Source organism: Gorilla gorilla, chromosome 10 (genome assembly GCF_029281585.2).
Source record: "Gorilla gorilla gorilla isolate KB3781 chromosome 10, NHGRI_mGorGor1-v2.1_pri, whole genome shotgun sequence".
In the NCBI taxonomy this organism is placed as follows: Eukaryota; Metazoa; Chordata; class Mammalia; order Primates; family Hominidae; genus Gorilla; species Gorilla gorilla.
This window is the reverse complement of record NC_073234.2, coordinates 83845872-83866493: the sequence shown is the minus strand read 5'-3', so window position 1 is coordinate 83866493 and position 20622 is coordinate 83845872. Positions and strand designations below refer to the sequence as shown.

Genomic DNA, 20622 nt, shown 5'->3' with positions numbered 1-20622 from the left:
TAAACACAAAGGAAAAATGTGAGAACTTAAATGATTTTTCCCTAGAAATAATTGTGTTTTTTAGAAGAGTGAAGTAAGATTCAAGGAGAGTCTCACCCAACAATTAGGCCAGAGAAATTGAAACTGAGAAAGAAAGAAAGAAAGAAAGAAAGAGGAAAGAGAGAGAAAGAAAGAAAGAAAAGAAAGAAAGAAAAAGAAAGAAAGAAAGACATAAAAAGAAAATTCTTCCTGAGAAGGGCCCAAAATTTGCATTTCTAACAAGTTTCCAGGTAACACTGGTGCTCTTTGCCTGGGAACCACGCTTTGATAACTTAGTATATGTTAGCCCTGTAGATCTGGTGAGATGCCACAGCTGACCTAGAGCAGGTTCTGTGGGCAGGGGTGGGTAAGGATATGAGCCTGGGGACACTAACATATGAATTTCAGTATATCAGTGACAAAGGGAAGTTATTCTAATGTCCCTCAGATTACAAAAGGGAAGTTATTCTAATGTCCCTCAGATTTTACCACTAAGTAACTTCACCTGTTATAAAATGGATGTTACTTTGGGTTCAAATGCTAAAATAAATTATTTGAAGCTGCAATAAATCTAATTGTAGGCAAATAAGAGTGGCTATAGTTACATAGAACTAGGTTGAAAAAAACTTGGTTTCAGGCTGAGTGCCATGATTCACGCCTGTAATCCTAGCACTTTGGGAGGCCGAGGTGGGCGGATCACTTGAGGTCAGGAGTTCGAGACCAGCCTGTCCAACATGGTGAAACCCCCTTCTCTATTAAAAATACAAAAATTAGCTGGGCATAGTGGTGCATGCCTGTACTCCCAGCTACTCGGGAGGCTGAGGTAGGAGAATCACTTGAACCTGGGAGGCGGAGGTTGCAGTGAGCTGAGTTAGCGCCACTGCACTCCAGCATGGGCGACAGAGCGAGACTCTGTCTCAAAACAAACAAACAAATAAACAAACAAACACTTGGTTTCAATGCATTGAGGTAGGGAAAAGATTGAAAGAGAATATGTCACCTTATTGCAAAGATGGGCAAGCTTTGTTTCACTTTATCTTTTTCCATTTGACCTTGAATGATTACAAGAATGGCTACAAAGCCTCTGAAAATTAAAAGTCATCTTACTACAAAGGAATTTTTATGCAGAAGCTTTAATGTTGAACTTAAATTGATCTAGATTACAGACTGCATACTTTTAGCTTTCTTGGTGGTTTTATGTAAATTAATTAATTTTGTCCCTCAATTTCTCTTTTGGTTGTAGATATTTTCAATCATGGGTATAGTATGGAGGTTGTTAGTAAAAACTATTGAAAAGTGTTTTACAATACTTTATTATTTCTAAGATATGATGCTGAATATCAGTGTGTATATTTATACTGACGAAAATAAAGCATATTTTCTCCTTGGTGTTTTTACACAGATGCCTCTTATTAACTAAAGTTAGATTACCTAGGAATCTAGGTAATTTGAGGAATTATATGAATTACATGCTATTAAAGCTATCATTGTGGTCAAGAATTCAGGTACTATTTTCAGCCCTGGCTGTGTATTGCAATGGTATGCAGATGAAAAATGTACAAATGCATTACCTTGTCAATAAAAACAAAATGAATAAGCAACACCAATGAGTTTTGTTGGAACCAATTCCCCGCTCCCTTTTTTTCTGGAAATACGTGGCTGGCACACAGTAGTAGGCTTATGAATTGAACAATTTAATACTTTATTAAAATAAAAGCAAATTAAACAGAAAGGATTGAGTTCATCTTTAGTTAAGAATGCCAGTGGCTTGGCTCTGGGAAGATGTGTCGGAGGGAGCAGAAAAAAGGGATCACTTAAGTGATTAAGTATATGAGGATCCATGAGAATTTCACGTAGACCCTGTGAAGTCCAATTTGATTGTTTCTTGATTACATTTTTACATTCTTCTGAAAGGGTCTTCAGAATTAAAGAGCAGTTTGAGGAGCAGGGGAGAATGAACAAGAATACTAAGTTTCCCAGAAGCTGGTGAAGTACTACCTATGACTCTGATTGCCTTTAATGTCATGGAGGAAGCTCTAACCCAGCTGCTTCACATAAGGGTGCAAAGCTATGACAACTCAGGTGACCTAGAGCAGCTGAACCAGTCCAGGTTTATGCCTGATCTATCTCATGGCATAATCATTCTTTAAAAAACAACAACAGCAACAAAAATCTAGCATTTGCTTTCTAATTCTCTCAAAGCACCATGCAAATATTGATTGATCTTCCCAATGTCTGATAAAGAAGATACTAAAACAATTTATTTTATAAATCATTAGTGAGTGGACGGGTGTGGTAGGATGGCATTTTGTGATTTCTTAAACTTCGACTTCTGAGTTCTAATTATCTTCTGGTGCTATGTGATAACAGCGCGTAATAGGAAAAACGCGTTTGACTTTCAGGTCAGAGTGATCTGGGTCTGCATTCCAAACCAATCACGTAATCAGACTCGTGGCATTGAACAAATTCCTTAATCTTTCTGAACCTCAGTTTCTTCATCTATAAAATGGGTATAGTAATGATAGCTTATTGTAACCATTAAAAAGGCTGTGTGTAAAATTTCTGGCACTCGGCAAGCCCTCAACACATAATAAAAGTTATAATAGTTCTTGTTTTTTGTTTTTTTGAGAGGGAGTCTCGCTCTGTCCCCCAGGCTGGAGCGCAGTGGCGTGATCTCGGCTCACTGCAAGCTCTGCCTCCCGGGTTCACGCCGTTCTCCTGTCTCACCCTCCTGAATAGCTGGGACTACAGGCGCCCGCCACCACGCCCGGCTAATTTTTTGTATTTTTAGTAGAGATGTGGTTTCACCCTGTTAGCCAGGATGGTCTGGATCTCCTCACCTCGTGATCCGCCCACCTCGGCCTCCCAAAGTGCTGGGATTACAGGCGTGAGCCACTGCGCCCAGCCTTTTTTTTTTTTTTTCTTTTTGAGATAGGGTCTCATGTTGTCAGCCAGACTGGAGTACAGTGGTGCCATCTTGGCTCACTGCAACCTCTGCCTCTGGGGTTCAAGTGATTCTCCCACCTCAGCCTCCCAAGTAGCTGGGACTACAGGCACGCGCCACTACGTCTAGCTAATTTTTTGAATGTTTTGTGGAGATGGGTTTTTGCCATGTTGCCCAGGCTTGTCTCCAACTCCTGAGCTCGAGCGATCCTCCTGCCTCAGCCTCCCAAAGTGCTGGGATTACTGCCATGAGCCACTGCACCCGGCCTTGTTTTGTTAATTTTATCTATTGTATCACATGAAGAGAAAATACTCACCAATTCTAGCCTGGGGCATTAGGCATTTATTGCTTTCAGTAGATGTTCTCAATTGTGCATAGATCATAGACCCGAACTGATGTTTTTAACCCCTCTGATGAGGCATCACAAGGACAAAAATTTAATTTTATCCAGGATGTATTTGTTAGTCTTTGGCCAAGCTCTTAGCCAGATCTTTTGTAGGATTCCTTTGAAAGTCCTAAAAGAAAGAATTCATTTAGTATTTACACTCCATCACTTAAATGTTATGTATTTTAGGATTAAGCAACATCTGGAATTAACCTCTATTTATACAGTTAATTTTTTTTAAAGCCAACAGATGACTCCTTTTGGCACTCTTCTGATAAAATTCTGTCCAGGCCCACAGAGTGATAATCTTGAGACCGGCTGCTCACCTCTCCTAGCCTCCTCCAGTGCCACAGGCCTAGTTGACCTCTGCTGGGTTTCCTGGGGGTGGGCCTGGCCCCATTCTGCTCACTTCTGGGCCATTTGCCTTGACTTGCTTGGCCCACTCCAGCTGCTTCCCATTCATTTCCTGGCTTCTGAGCTTGCAGAGGGCTTGGGAATTCTTCCCAACTCAGGCAGCGACCAGCATTCTTCCCAGCTGGCAGTTTTCCTGCTAAATGGGAGCCTTCCTCTTGCAGTGTCCTCCACCTGTCTGCAGCTATATCGCCCCTAGACTTGTCCATGGCCCTGGAGCTCAGTGCTCATGTGACACAGCCTGAGCTGAATTCCTGCTCAAGGCTGCAGGGGAGGCCACCAGCTCCACACTTTATTCAGGGCAATGGAAATCCCCTCTTCCCTCACCATGCTTCCCACCCCCAGTCAGCAGGGGAGCATCCTCTGAGCAGATTGCCATACGTGCCTGTTTCTGCTTCCATTTCCCCAAATGAGAACACTACTGAAGGTCAGCAGAGCTTGGAACCAGCTCACCAGGGTTAAGTCATGGAAAACACCAGTGATCCAGACAGGAAATAGGGGCCACGAGTAGTTTCAGATAGTGACAAAAAACAGGAGTGGCTGAACATTCACACTGTGGATAAGTGGAGTTGGCCACCGCCTGATGCAATTTGTGTCTCCGAGGGTGGCTTCCATTGGCTTTACGCAGTGCCTGAAGTTCTAGTTCCTAGCCCAACTTCCTCTTTCCAGTAAAAGCAGGGTGTGGTGCAGCATTTTCCAGAGTGTTCCTTGCAGTACAAATCCCCTGAGGTGCTCCTTGAGAAAAGGTTTTCATACTTGAATAACACTGCACAATGCTGCACGCTATAGCTCCTTCAAGAAGATCACAGAGTGCATTCATATATTAAGACTATTCGCTCTTGGAAGCTGTGCTTTATCCAGAGGCTCTGAAAGTTATTGGACTACAGAATGCTTCCTTCAAATAACACTTAATCATAATCAGTAAAATTAATGCTCGATGGATATACTGTTCTTTTTTTTGTTTGTTTGTTTCTATTTGAGTTGGAGTCTTGCTCTGCCGTCCAGGCTGGAGTGCAGTGATGTGAGCATGGCACACTGCAGCCTCGAACTTATGGGCTCAAATGATCCTCCCATCTCAGCCTCCCATTACCATGCATGCTAATTTTTTCTATTTGCTATTTTTATTTTTTTGTAGAGTCAGAGCCTCACTATGTTGCCCAGGCTGGTCTTGAACTCCTGGGGTCAAGTGATCCTCCTGCCTCAGCTTACCAAAGTGCTGGGAATATAGGCATGAGTCATGGCACCCTGTTCAACATGCTATTTTTTAAGCCAAGAACACACCTACCTCAGGGCCTTTGTCCTTGCCCTTGCTGGTCCTTCTACTTGGTATGACCTGTCTATGGATATTCACATGACTCACTTCCTCAACTGCTCAAAAGAGGTTTTCTCTGAATGTCCTATCTAAATGACTCTCCCCATTCACTTCAATACAGTCACTTTCTCTTTATACCCTTATCCGGCTTTGTTATTTTCTATAGCAGTTATAACTCCCTGGCGTTGTAAATCATTGATTTATTATGTAATAATTAATTTATTTTTGATAAATGTATTGTAGTTAAAATGAAAGCTCCCTGAGGGCAGAGGCATTTGTGCCCCCTGTTGTATCCTCAGCTCTAGAACTCTGCCTCTTTCTCTCTCAGTATGACCTTGAGCAAATCCCTTCATCACTTGGACCCTCAATTTCTTTAGGTAAGATGAAGAAAAACAATATCAATTCTGCTTCTCTCATGGGACCATGAGGAGGATCAGGTGAGAACTGGGCTGTGATAGTGCTTGTAAACTGTCAGGAGCTAAAAAATATAGGTTATTTTATATTATTATAAATAATATAGGTTATTATATATTATATAATATATATAATATATTACCTATATAATATATTACCTATATATTACCTATATAATATATTACCTATATAATATAGGTTATTATATATTATTAAACATATATCTATGAACATAATAAATATATTATTAAAGACAAAATGCAAAACAGAAAAGGGAGGTAACCCCCATGGTGAGAGCAGATGAACTAGGAATGTGAGGATAGGTCGTTTTGACAAAAAAGAGGGGCAGGGTAGAAGAAACTCTAAAGAGGCAGTGTGACCTAGAGAGAGCAAAGACCCGTTGATACTGTCCTGAATCACAGGAAATGGGAGAAATACTTAAGAGAGGGAAGAAAGTTTCACTAGTAGAGCTTGTTAGTGTAATCTAGTAGTTACTGCTTTTTGGATGCTTCCATATCTCTCTGACACTTTGATTTTTAAACAAATTTTGTTTAATCCATAGGAAAGTCCTATAGGGTAAGTATCATCTAGGTTTTATTCACAAGGAAACTGAAGCAGAGGGAGTTTCAATACCATACTGTACCCAAGGCCACATAGGGAGTGACAGTCCAGATCTCAATGCCAACCTGAGGCTGCCAGACAAGGCAGTCTTGGCTCCCACAGAGCCTAATGGGTCTCCTCCTCGCCCTATTTGGAGGTGGCCTTGTAAGAGTGAGGACAAAGTGAACCAGAGAACTTCTGTTAGCCTCTTCCTTAGCTCTCTCTAGAAAAACAGTTTGAACTGTAAACCTACAGTGGTGCCACAAATCTAGTTGATGTATAGAACCATCCACTGAATTGCTCTTTAGGGGAGGGAGCAGGGAAAGGACAGAGGAAGGTAGGTAGTTTTTAAAGTATAACAATGGTTATGACTTTGTTATTTGAGGAAATGTACGTATGTTCAGAAAATGGAAGTTGAGGCTGGGCTGCATGGAGACTGCTGTTTGTCTTGTATTATTTTCTGCTGCAAGGGCTTATATCCTCTCATATCCTGTTTCTCTTTATTTTTAAAACCATGTGTCAATATTTTGTTTGCATTAACTAATTATCTGTGTGTCTCCATCTGAGACAATCTAAAAATTATTAAAGACTTCAGTAGCAAATCTGGGAATGGAATAAACGGAATGAGATCTATTATAAGATTCTTCTCTGTGTTACCAATGTTTGCCTAATGAGGTTTTATGTCAACTTTGAAAACCTTAATTTATTTGGGTATTAAATTCAATTAAAGGTCTCCCACCAATCTGGCAGTTAGTCCTGAGGTGTGAAACTTGCCCTCCCTGAAGATGCTGGGAACTTGGCCCATAAAATAGGAAACGACGGTTGAAAATAAAATCTTGACAATTTTAGAACATGGGATAGTTGAAATCTCTGGGATGAAATGAGCATGACTAATATCATTTCTATTCCATAGAGCTCATTTTCCTTACAGAAGTTGTCAGGGAGTGAGTCTAGAGGGAGGCTGTGACTACATGTATGTAGCAGCAAATCTAAGCCATTATCAGGATGATTCAGCCACCAAGACCTTTTACTAGAAATAAACTGATATTTAAAGGTTAAGAATGGGAGTGGGAAAATGTTTTTCTTTCATTTTTTAAAAATAATGCTTTCAATGTTTTTAGTTCAAGTGAATGGACGCGTGTGTGTGTGTGTGTGTGTATGTGTGTGTGTGAGAGAGAGGTGAGGGAGATAAGAGAAGGAGAGAGGAAAGAAGTGGGAGGGGAGGACAGGCAATGTCTACAAACATCAAACTCTGGGATAATTGAATAGTTGGATGCGGGTTGTGCTCCCTGTTAAGGGACAGTGCCATGTAGTGGTTAAAGGTTTTAAGTCAGACACTTAGATTCAAAGCCTGGCTTAGTGCTTTTCTCAAGCCGTTCTCTGTAACTTGAAAGATCCTAGTGGTCACCTAGTGTGATTCTATTTATCTTTCAAAAGGTCCTACTTGGATCTTTTGGAGTTTTTTGTAATTGTATCAGCCATAATGAATCTTTCAGTCTTTTGAATTCCTGCAGTAATTTATTGCTTTGTAAATATTTGTGTATATGTTTATCTTGCCTATTCTTTGAGAGCAGACTCCCTGCTTTACCTGCCTTCCTATTTCACACAGTTTTTAGTACAGGGTACTCAATAAATTTTTGTTTATTGAATGAAAATGGATGAATAAAAAAATACTTTTGAGCAAAGTTCATGAAAGCTTTTGTTATTACAATTATAGTAGAGGTGACTTGTCTGAGTTCTAAAATTTATTTTATTTAAAACTTTTTTTAATTTTTAATTTTTGTGGGTATATGGTAGGTGTATATATTTATATGATACATGGGATATTTTGATATAGGCACATAATGTGAAATAAGCACATTGTGGAGAATGGGGTATCCATCCCTTCAAGCATTTATTATTTGTGTTATAAACAATTCAATTATACTCTTTTGGTTATTTAAAAATGTACAATTAAATTATTATTGACTATATGGCCAGGCATGGTGGCTTATGCCTGTAATCCCAGCACTTTGGGAGGCTGAGGCGGGCAGATCATTTGGGGTCAGGGGTTCAAGACCAGCCTGGTCGACACGGTGAAACCCCATCTCTACTAAAAATAAAAAAAATTAGCCGGGCGTGGTGGTGCATGCCTGTAATCCCAGCTACTCAGGAGGCTGAGGCGGGAGAATCGCTTGAACCCAGGGAGGTGGAGGTTGACAGAGTGAGACTCCGTCTAAAAAAAAAAGAAAATTATTGACTATAGGCTGGGTGAGGTGGCTCGTGCCTGTAATACCAGCACTTTGAGAGGCTGAGGTGGGTGGATCATTTGAGCCCAGGAGTTCGAGACCAGCCTAGGCAACATGATGAAACCCTGTCTATACAAAAAAATTTAAAAATTAGCTGAGTGTCGCGGTGCACACTTGTAGTCCCAGCTACTTGGGAACCAGACATGGGAGGATCTTGTGAGCCTGGAAGGTCAAGGCTGCAGTAAGCCAGCCTGGGCAATAAGAGTAAGACCCTGTCTCAAATAATAATAATAATAATAATAATAATAATAATAATAATAATTAAAATAAATAAATTATTAGACTATAGTCTCCCTGTTGTATTATCAAGTAGTAGATTATTCATTCTTTCTATTTTTTTGGGGCCCATTAACCATCCCCACCTCTCTCCCACCGCTTCACTACCCTTCCCAGACTCTGGAAACCATCCTTCTATTCTATATTTCCATGAGTTCAATTGTTTTGATTTTTATATCCCACAAATAAGTGAGAAAATACACTGTTTGCCTTTCTGTGCCTGGCTTATTTCACTTAACATAATGACTTTCAGTTCCATCCATGTTGTTGCAAATGACAGGATTTCATTCTTTTTTATGGCTGAATAGTACTGCACTGTGTATAGTACTACATTTTCTTTATTCATTCACCTGTGGATGGACACTTTAGGTTGTTTCCAAATCTTGGTTATTGTGAACAGTGTTGTAACAAACATGGGGGTGTAGATGCCTCTTTCACATATTGGTTTTCTTTCTTTTGGATATATACCTAGCAGTGGATTGTTGGATCATACGGTAGCTCTGTTTTTAGTTTTTTGGGGACTCTCCAAACTATTATCCATAGTGGCTGTACAATTAATAATTTACATGCCCACCAAGAGTGTATGAGGGCTCCCTTTTCTCCACATCCCTAGCATTTTTTATCACCTGCCTTTTGGATATAAGCCATTTTAACTGGGGTGAGATGAAATCTCATTGTAGTTTTTATTTGCATTTCTCTGATGATAAATGACATTGAGCATCTTTTCATATGCCTGCTTGCCATTTGTATGTCTTCTTTTGAGAAATGTCTATTCAAATCTTTTGCTTATTTTTTGATCAGATTATTAGATTTTTTTCATATAGAGTTGTTTGAGTTCCTTATATATTCTGATTATTAATCCCGTGTCAGATGGGTAGTTTGCAAATATTTTCTCCCACTCTGTGGATTGTCTCTTCACTTTGATTGTTTCCTTTGCTGTGCAGAAGGTTTTTAATTTGATGTGATCCCATTTGTTCATTTTTGCTTTGGTTGTCTGTGCTTATAGGATATTACTCAAGAAATGTTTGCCCAGACCAATGTTCTGGAGAGTTTCTTTAATGTTTTCTTGTAGTAGTTTCATAGTTCGAGGTCTTAGATTTCAGTCTTTAATCCATTTTTATTTCATTTTTGTATACTATGAGAGAGGGGTCTAATTTCTTTCCCTGCATATGGATGTCCAGTTTTCCCAGCACCATTTATTGAAGAGACTGTCTTTTCCCCAGTGTGTAGTCTTGACACCTTCATTGAAAATGAGTTCACTATAAATGTATAGATTTGTTTCTGGGTTATCTTTTTGTTCCTTCGGTCTATGTGTCTGTTTTTATGCCAGTACTATGCTGTTTTGTTTACTATAGCTGTGTAGCATAATTTGAAGTCAGGTAATGTGATTCCTCCAGTTTTGTTCTTTTTGCTTAGAATATCTTTGAGTATCCTGGGTCTTTTGTGGTTCTATATAAATTTTAGGATTGTTTTTTCTATTTATGTGAAGACTGTTATTGGTATTTCTATAGAGATTGCATTGAATCTGTAGATTACTTTGGGTACTATGGACATTTTAACAATATTGATTCTTCCAATCCGTGAACATGGAATATCTTTCCATTTTTTGGTGTCCTTTTCAATTTCTTTCATCAGTGTTTTATAATTTTCATTAGAGAGATCTTTCACTTCTTTGGTTAATTCCTAGGTATTTAGTTTCATTTGTGGCCATTGCAAATGAGATTACTTTTTTATTTTGTTTTCAGATTGTTCACTGTTAGCATATAGAAATGCTACTGATTTTTGTATGTTGATTTTGTATACTGCAACTTTACTGAATTGTTAATCAGTTCTAATAGTTTTTTGGTAAAATCTTTAGGTTTTCCCAAATATAAGATTATATCATCTGCAAACAAGAATAATTTGACTTTGCTTTCCACGCTACCTGCAGAGGGGTCCATACGGCGTTGTTCTGGATTCCCGTCGTAACTTAAAGGGAAACTTTCACAATGTCCGGAGCCCTTGATGTCCTGCAAATGAAGGAGGAGGATGTCCTTAAGTTCCTTGCAGCAGGAACCCACTTAGGTGGCACCAATCTTGACTTCCAGATGGAACAGTACATCTATAAAACGAAAAGTGATGGCATCTATATCATAAATCTGAAGAGGACCTGGGAGAAGCTTCTGCTGGCAGCTCGTGCTATTGTTGCCATTGAAAACCCTGCTGATGTCAGTATTATATCCTCCAGGAATACTGGCCAGAGGGCTGTGCTGAAGTTTGCTGCTGCCACTGGAGCCACTCCAATTGCTGGCCGCTTCACTCCTGGAACCTTCACTAACCAGATCCAGGCAGCCTTCCGGGAGCCACAGCTTCTTGTGGTTACTGACCCCAGGGCTGACCACCAGCCTCTCACGGAGGCATCTTATGTTAACCTACCTACCATTGAGCTGTGTAACACAGATTCTCCTCTGCGCTATGTGGACATTGCCATCCCATGCAACAACAAGGGAGCTTACTCAGTGGGTTTGATGTGGTGGATGCAGGCTCGGGAAGTTCTGCGCATGCGTGGCACCATTTCCCGTGAACACCCATGGGAGGTCATGCGTGATCTGTACTTCTACAGAGATCCTGAAGAGATTGAAAAGGAAGAGCAGGCTGCTGCTGAAAAGGCAGTGACCAAGGAGGAATTTCAGGGTGAATGGACTGCTCCAGCTCCTGAGTTCACTGCTACTCAGCCTGAGGTTGCAGACTGGTCTGAAGGTGTACAGGTGCCCTCTGTGCCTATTCAGCAATTCCCTACTGAAGACTGGAGCGCTCAGCCTGCCGTGGAAGACTGGTCTGGAGCTCCAACTGCTCAGGCCACTGAATGGGTAGGAGCAACCACTGACTGGTCTTAAGCTGTTCTTGCATAGGCTCTTAAGCAGCATGGAAAAATGGTTGATGGAAAATAAACATCAGTTTCTAAAAAAAAAAAAAGAATAATTTGACTTCTTCCTTTCCAATTTGGACGCTCGTTATTTCTTTCTCTTGTCTGATTACTCTAGCTATGACTCCCAGTACTACGTTGAATAACAGTGGTGACACTGAGCATCCTTGTCATGTTCCAGATATTACAGGAAAGGCTTTCAGTTTTTCTCCATTCAGTATGATACTAGCTGTGGGTTTATCATATATGATTTTATTATGTTCAGATATGTTTCTTCTATACCCAGTTTTTTGAGGGTAAAATATATTTTAGAAATGAAGAAAAAGAATGCCTTAGATGCTAAAGAATTTGAGTGCAAAGTGCTGTGGCCCTTGTATCAGATATAATCCTTTATTTTAGGAGCTTTATTCATTTAGTCAGTAATTATTATTTGTTTTTATATGCTATGCACTGTTTCAGGGGTTATAACCTTGAACAAGACTCAATCTACGCTCTTTTTTTTTTTAATCTTAAAGACAAGATCTTGCTCTGTCACCCAAGCTGGAGTGCAGTGATGTGATCACAGCTCACTGCAACCTTGAACTCCTGGGTTCAAGGGATCTTCCCACCTCAGCCTCCTGAGTAGCTGGGACTACAGGTGCATGCCACTGTGTCCAGCTAATTTTTTGTTTGTTTGTTTGTTTTGTTGCCCAGGCTGGTCTTGAACTCTTGGGCTCAATGGCTCTTACTGCCTTGGCCACTTAAAGTGTTGGGATTAAAAGCATGAGCCACTGTGCTCGGCCCCACTCTGTGCTCTCAATTAGTTTGTAATTAGTGGGGAATTGAGATTTGCTTAAAAAGGCAATTACAAGATTTTGATTACATGGTGATTAATGCCACATAATGATAAAATAGGCTGCAATGGAAGCATTATTCTAGTCTTGGGAGTGAAGAAATGCTTCTTAAATAAAGTGATTAAGTTAAGAAAATAAGAATAACATACATGAGTTATTTACTGAATAATACCAGCATGCTGTGGATAATGTTAAATTGGGAGGTAGGGACCATAAATACATTGTGTTCTAAGATGGGCTGATATAGCCAGAGAAGTCTTCAGAGACAGGATTTGATTTAAATTAGATCTTGCCCAATTGATGAATATAATTTTTATATGGTTGTGATTAAAGACAGGGGGAGAACATCCCAGGTAGAAGTTTCAATACATGTGAAAGGCTGGGTGCGGTGGCTCATGCCTGTAATCCTGGCACTTTAGGAGGCTGAGGCAGGTGGATCAACTGAGGTCAGGAGTTTGCACTTTGCATTAGGTGCTAGGGATCCAATAATGAATCAAATCTGGTCCCAGTACAGCAAATCATAGTTTATAGTATTATAAGGAGACCAGTCTAAATAAAGCAGAGGTTTAATCCTGGGGAGTAGTGGGAAATCTGAAGAGATAGAGTGGGGCCACCTGTATTTTGACTAATGTCTTGGGAGTTCAGATTTGAAGTCACTAACTTTTTTTATAGCAGAAGTACATTTCCTGGCTAATATGATAGAAGGATTGCAATAGGGGAAAGAGCAGCTCTTGTAGGCACAGGGAAGTGACAAAGCAGGCTAGAAAATAGGCTAATTTTTGTGTTTGTTCTCCCTCACCACTGCAAGTATACTGGCTTAGCAGGTCTGAGTTGCAAGTGCCTTCTGACTGGTCTCCCTGATTACAACTTCTTGTCCACCGAAATCTAGTTGACACACTGCTGCCATGGTATATTCATGAAACAACATCTAGATTCTCATCTGACTAAGAAATCTTCAATGAATCTCTTTTTATTAAACTAATAAGCATTTGTTGAGGGTCTTTCTCCATATCTATCTATCTATCTATCTATCTATCTATCTATCTATCTATCTATCTATCTATAGATAAGTGGTAAGTTTTAGGAATCAAAGCAGAATAAAGTAACAGAGAATAACAAAGATGGTGCTTTTCTTGGATAAGGTTTTGAGGGTTACTTTTCCAAATAAGAAGAAACTTGAGTTAAGACTTTATTGGAGGGAGAACTTTTGAGGCTTAATAGCAAGGGAAAAGGCCTTGAAGAAATGTGTTTGTTGAGTTCAAGGAGTGAGAGTTGGTGGATGTGGCTGGAGCACAGTGAGGAAGGGGGAGAGTGAGGGAAGGTGAGCTTGAGGTGGGTGAGTGGGTGGTGCCCCCCACCTTGAGTCAAGTTGTGCTTTGTAGTTCATCCTAAGGACTTTGGATTTTGTTCTGATGATATAAGAAGTTGTCGGAGGGCTTTGAACAAAAGAGTATCATGATCTTATTTAGATTTGAAAAGGATTGATGGCTGTTGGCTGGAGATAGGCTCTAGAGGGGCAAAGATGAAAACAGTGAGATCAGCTGAGGAAGTAACAGAAATGAAGTTGAGAGATGCTGGTGGTTTGGACAAGAGTGGTAGTGATGAGGGTGTAGAGAATGATTGGACCCTTGGTTACAACTTGTAGCTAGGATTAATAGGATTTGCTGAATGAAAATAGAAGAGTGAAAAATGACTTCAATTATTTTGACCTGAGCAACTGGAGTAATGAAATTGCTATTGACAGGGAGGGGTAAGGTAGCCAGAGTAAGTGGCCTGGAATGTGATTAGAATCATGTTTTTGAACATATCTCTTGCATGCTTATTAGCTGTCTGAGTAGAGGTGTTGAGATATAAACAATTGGATATATGCTTATTGAATTCAGGAAGTGTCTGTGCTGGAGATACACATTTGGGATTTGTATATAGATAATATAGATAATATTTGAAGCCACAGGCCTAGATGAGATCACCAAGGAATAAGAATAGGTAGAGAAAGACAAACTGTGGTGCTCCAATGGTCAGAAGTGAGATGATAAGGAGGAATCAGCCAAAGAGACTGAGAAGAGTTATCCGCGAGGGAGAAGGGATCTCTGGAAGCTGAGTGAAGAAAAGATTTCAAGGAGAAGAGAATAATCAACTGTGTTGAGTAACTGACATTTGAATTTTGCCATTGGACAGGGGGGAAGTTGATAAGCACAGTTTTTCACACTGTGTTGGTGAAGTGGTTACAGCCTGAATGGAGATTTTTCAAGACAGAAAAAAAGTAAGGAACTACAGGCAGTGAGTTACAACAGTCCTTTAGTTTAGAAAAACTTTGCTGTCATGAGAAAGTAAAATAGGGAGGTAGCTTAAAGGGATGATGTGGTACAGGGAGGTTTGTTTTTAATGAGCTAGGTAGGGCAAATTTCATGATAATAGGAATAACGATGAATAACACAGGAGAGAGGGGACATTTGCTGAAGCAGTGTCATTAGTGTCCTTGAGAAGGTGAGAAAGCCTGGGACCCAGTGTCTGGTGAAGGGGCTAGCCATAGATAAGAGTATGGAAAGTTCCTCCATCATAGAAAGTGTGGGCAGAGTACATGGGGACATTGGAGAGAAGTTTGTTGATGTAGTCTTGGGACTCTTTGGAAATTCTTTTCCGATTGCCTCTATTTTCTCAGCAAAACAATAAGACTCTCAGCAGCTAGAAGGAGAGTAACAAAGGTGTTGGAAGTTTGAAGAGCAAGAATAAAGTAAAAAATGACTTTTTTTTTTTTTTAGATGGAATTTCGCTCTGTTGCCCAGGTTGGAGTACAATGGCGTGCCAACTCACTGCGACCTCTGCCTCCCAGGTTCAAGTGATTCTCCTGCCTCAGCCTCCCAGATAGCTGGGATTACAGGCACCTGCCACCACACTCGGCTAATTTTTGTATTTTTGATAGAGACGGGGTCTCACCACATTGGCCAGGCTGGTCTCGAACTCTTGACCTCAGGTGATCTACCTGTCTCGGCCTCCCAAAGTGCTAGGATTACAGGCATGAACCACTGTGCCTGGCCTAAAATAGACAGAAGAGAATGTGATGATGAAGAAAATCTTCAAGAATTGCCATTTATGTTATTTGTTATGGTATTCACAGCTTTTCAAAAAATTTCTCCTAGTTCTCTCAACTCATCTATTCTCCACTCCCAGTCATTCCCAATGCACATTTCTGTTTTAGCATCATGATAATGGATGCAATATAGTAGAACACCTAGGGGCATCAGGCTGCAGTGAGACATGATTGTGCCAATACACTCCAGCCTGGGTGACAGGGTCAGACTCTGTACTCAAAATAATAGTAATAATAATAATAATAATAATAATAGTAATAAATAGAATGCTTAGGAGTGGGAACTTTGGTGGTGTCCAACTTTTGGAATTTGAATCTTGGTTTCACCACTGTCTTTCTTCCGGCTTTGGTTTCTTTATCTGCAAATGAGGAAATAAACAATCCTTATTTCTTGTGGTTGTCATAAAGATTATAGAAGATAATGCATATCGAGCATCTGGCACATGGTAAACACTCAGGAAATATTAGTCAGGGTTAATTTTACTACTACCATCATCTCTATCCTGTGAGGATGTGTGTCTTAAGGGAAAGGACTATTTTACTCAGCCTGTGATCCTCATGATACCTTGTATAGAGTTGGTATTTAACAACTATCTAGTGGAATGCAATCCACATTTAAACAATACTCAGTGCATTGCAATTGGCCCTCAGGTTTCCTGAAAATCTGACTATTACAATCAGCATGTTCTCTTTGAAGGTATTGTCGGTTGTCAAGTTGAGTGTTTGAATGCTCCACTGCCCTAAAAAGAAATTCATGATGATATTTCTCAAAAAACATATTCTACACATGCAAATGTTGCCTTATTTTTTGAACATCCACTTCTTAGATTGGATCCTACTGTGCTGTGGTCTTCCCTGGGAGCCTGATTTTTATGAAGCTGGTAGGGGGCTGGGTGCATAAAGAGATTCACAGCTGAGGAAATCAGACAATTGAAGCTCTGAACAGCCTCAGTGAGAAAACAGTATTCCTGTTTCCTCTGTGCCACAGTCTTGTCACCTGCTTTTCCATACAGTGGTGAAACAGAGGTAGAAAACTGATTTGGCAAGTCACTTCTGTTATAATCTTAGTGTAGCAGGACGAGCCTGAGACAAAACCCCTCAGACACCGAGTTAAAGAAGGAAGGGCTTTAGTCGGCCAGGAGCATTGGCAAGACTCATGTCTCAAAAACCGAGCTCCCCAAGTAAGCAATTCCTGTCCCTTTTAAGGACTCACAACTCTAAGGGGGTCTGCATGAGAGGGTCGTGATTGATTGAGCAAGCAGGGGGTATGTGACTGGGGGCTGCAAGCACCGGTAATTAGAACAGAACAGAACAGAACAGGACAGGGATTTTCACAGTGCTTTTCTATACAATGTCTGTAATCTATAGATAACATAACCAATTAGGTCAGGGGTCAATCTTTAACTACCAGGCCCAGGGTGTGGTGCTGGGCTGTCTGCCTTTGGATATCAGTTCTGCCTTTTAGTTTTTACTTCTTCTTTCTTTGGAGGCAGAAATTGGGCATAAGACAATATGGGGGTGGTCTCCTCCTTTATTCCCCCTTTTGAGAACTTCACTCATTAGTGGGAGTTCTCACTTTCATTCTAACTACCCATGTCTTCTTGCAAGACAGATCAATAGTGATTCATATAGTACACTTGTGCTGAAGCATTTTGATGAACTAAGGTAGCGATGAAGCTTTTTATCATTTGAAGAAGTAGAGGTAGCAAACAAGGGAGCAGTAAGCAGGTTTCTATTACTATTATAACTCCTATTTGAAGAGTTTTAAATCTTCTTAGTGCTGGGAACCATTTTCTAAACATGGCCCCAGGATCAAATCCATGCCACACTTGCACGGGCACATGTGCTAGTTTTGTCATATTTCTAACTATGTCTTCAACTACTTGCCCTTGATCATCTACGTGTAGACAGCAATTAGTAAAGTTAAATTTCCTACAGATCCCTCCTTCAGCTGCTAGCAAGTAGTCGAGAGCCAATCTATTTTCATAGATAGCATTTCTCATCTGAGTTTCTTGCTGGGCCAGAATAGTCAAGGCTCTGCCAGTCTTATTAGTGACTATTTTTAAGACAGCTTGCAACCATATGATTTGGTTGAGCATGTAAATGGGGGTCTGGTATCCCCATGAGTCATCTTGTGCCCAAGTGCCAGGCACATAATATTGTATGATTCTCTCAGGGGGCCGTTCATCTTCTTTTTAATTTTCTATAGCTATGCTTCTCTTTTTGCAGGAAGCATAGACAGGGAAACCCAGGAGTTCACCTGTCTTTATGGGCAGTAGGAAGAAAGATAGTTTAATAGTGCCAATAACACAACTACCTGCCCACTGGTTGGGTAATTTGGTGTAAGCTCTACGCCCACATATCCACATATCCAGTATAATCAAGTGGGGGCTGTCCAGTCCCAGTGGGACTCCGGGTGGGTCCACACGGTTTGCAACTTTGGGAATTTACTAAATGGATTTTTCTTAGTGTGGTTTGAACTCCACTAGGTGGCTGTTTTTGTAGTACTATTATACAGTTTTTGCCCAAGGCAGCTGAGTCTTCCCACAGGAAGGGTGAAGTCCTTCCCCACTCTTGTTATACAGTATTGTCTAATGACTGAGGCTTTTAGGACCCAGAAGTTATCAGGATGATTCTTTTGAGCTGGGAATTCATCAGGAACTGGGTCTGTAGGTACTAATTCTCGGGCTTCCCGTGGCCATTGATCTCCCATTACAGTTCCTCCACATACATAACATGAAGTGACATTGAGAGACTGGGCCACATGCTCGGTTAATTGCAAAAACAAATTTCTTGTTTTTCCTGGAATTTCTGGTACTGGCACATTTAGTTCATCATAGAAGGTTTGAAATACTGGCTCAGGAGAGCGTTTATAAACTTCTCCTCAAACCACAATATTTACTTGAGGATCCAGTCCAGCCCCATCGATTCCTAGGGTTACATGCTCCCCTTATTTCCAGCGAGGATCAAGGGAGTTGGTTATTACTAGTTCTAAGGGGTTACACAGACCACTGGTACACGAAGGGTCACTTTTCCCTTTCTGAAGATGGACAGGATTCTTTTCATTTTTTTATCCCAGTAGCCTAAATGACACAAGACCAGTATCCACATTCATTTCCACACAGTCTTAATTCATGACAAATGTACTTATTTTCTGTCATATAGCCTCTTTCCTAATTAAGAGAACCACATCCTATTCCTAACTTATTACTATTAGTGACAGCACAGGCATCAAATTTCAAGGTGACTTGTTTGGGCACTCCTTTTTCTTCTGTTTTGGCTAACACTTTACTCATATCATTTATGAGCCCTCACTAGTCCTCAGTCCTTAATCTTATTTTAAAAACTGTGGTCATGGGAGGCTCAGATGGGTCATAATACACATCAGCTTGGGGGCTACATACCTTGTATAGAATAGCATTATACAAACAAGTTCTTTTTAGAGTCCCAGTACACTTACGATAACCATAAAATAATAGGACTGTAGCAACTTTTTGTCCTACCTCAGTGACTTGATGTATACACTGGGAATAGTCCTCAGTCTGAGGAAGGTCAGTTGAAGTCCTTACTGTACGAGTCCAAATTTTAAGGAAAATGAGTCCCACGATGAGTTTTCTCATGCTTCGGGCACACGTGGACCAGTCAGCTTCCAGGTGTGACTGGAGCAGGGCTTCTCATCTTCTTCAGAGTCACTTCGCAGGGGTTGGTGAAGCTGCTCCCATCCACGTACAGCTCACAGCCTACTGATGTTCAAGGATGGTCTCAGAGTTTGGGCCCACTAGAATAAACTGAGTCCAATACCTTTACACACTTACGTTCAACTGGGCTCTCTGATACTGGGAGCAAGGTGGTGGGGTTTAGGGTGTTGCAAACTTCAATGGTTATGTGGGGATTTTTACATAGCAAGCTTTGGTACTTGGTTAATCTAGCATTTGTTAGCCTATGATGCCCTTTGGTATTCATCAAAGTTACCACAGCATGGGGGGGCCTTTATATTCAGGTTTTGCCCAAGGGTTAGTTTATCTGCTCCTTGTGCTAACAGGGCCATTGCTGCCAGGGCCCTTAGATGTGGGGGCCAGCCTTTGGAAACCCCGTCTAGTTGTTTTGAGAGATAGGCCACTGGCCTTGGCCAGGGCCCTACAGTCTGGGTTAAAACTCCAACTGCCATTTTTTCTCTTTCTGACACACGGAGTGTAAAGAGTTTTGTCAGGTCAGGTAGCCCCAGGGCTGGGGCTGACATGAGTTTTTCTTGTAACTCATGAAAAGCTTGTCACTGTTGGTTGTAACAGATGTAGTTTATCCAATCTACATTTTCATTAACTGTCACCCACCAAAATATTGACTCAAATCCTGCAGCTATTTGATTTCAAGCTTTAAATTGATCTGGTATTCCCCGAGGGACTCTCATGTCTAAATAGACGTGAGAGTTGAAAGACCCATAAAGGTCTTCTCTTGCTTTACGATGTCTTATTTTTCCTCCCTCTGGTTGATGAAATGCCAGGGTGAAAGTGATAGCCAATTGGACTAAAGTACAATTGTCACTCCAGTTATTCAGCAGAGTGCCCAGTAAAGGTCCACCGCAATACCACCATACATCTGCTCAGGGATGAACAAGGGCTGACTGATTGATAAGCTCTTGAAAATTCTTAAGCTTACTGCATTCCTTCAGGTCTCCAAGGAACGCTACATTTCCTCCCTGTCATGAGAGACAGGAAGTGAACTTAGTGTTGGGAGACAGAGTCTGGATGGTCCTCCTGGGCTGATCTGCAGGGTGCCGGACTTTGGGATATAGTAGAGAGAGCTCGGCACGACTTATTACTCCAGGCTGTAGAATCCTGGAAAAGAGCTACCATGCAGCCCACACCTGGTCAACTGGAGGACCACCTTAGTGGAAAGGGGACAATGTGGGCCTCTGGCCTACCATGTGCACAAGCATAACAATTCCTTTTGTTTAATGTGCGGATGGAATATTTGATCCATTCCAAGCAGGCATTTGCATCTTGGTATCCTGTCTTAATTGCCAAAGTTCGTTTTAAGTCTTTAACTTCTATGACCCTCTAGTAAAATGAATGTATGATTTTAGGAAATTATAAAAACTGGTTGGGGTAGTCCATCCTTGCTCTTCAGTGGTCCACAGAATGTTGG

At 40.8% G+C, this 20622-nt stretch overlaps 1 protein-coding gene across 1 annotated transcript; it reads left to right on the top strand.

The window, feature by feature from the left end:
* The first annotated feature begins 10572 nt into the window (after nucleotides 1-10572).
* On the top strand, nucleotides 10573-11592 carry LOC115930187 (small ribosomal subunit protein uS2-like). The gene has a single exon (XM_055357014.2). The coding sequence runs from the start codon at nucleotides 10637-10639 to the stop codon at nucleotides 11522-11524; it is 888 nt and encodes a 295-aa protein (XP_055212989.1). The 5' UTR covers nucleotides 10573-10636; the 3' UTR covers nucleotides 11525-11592.
* Nucleotides 11593-20622: the final 9030 nt, after the last annotated feature.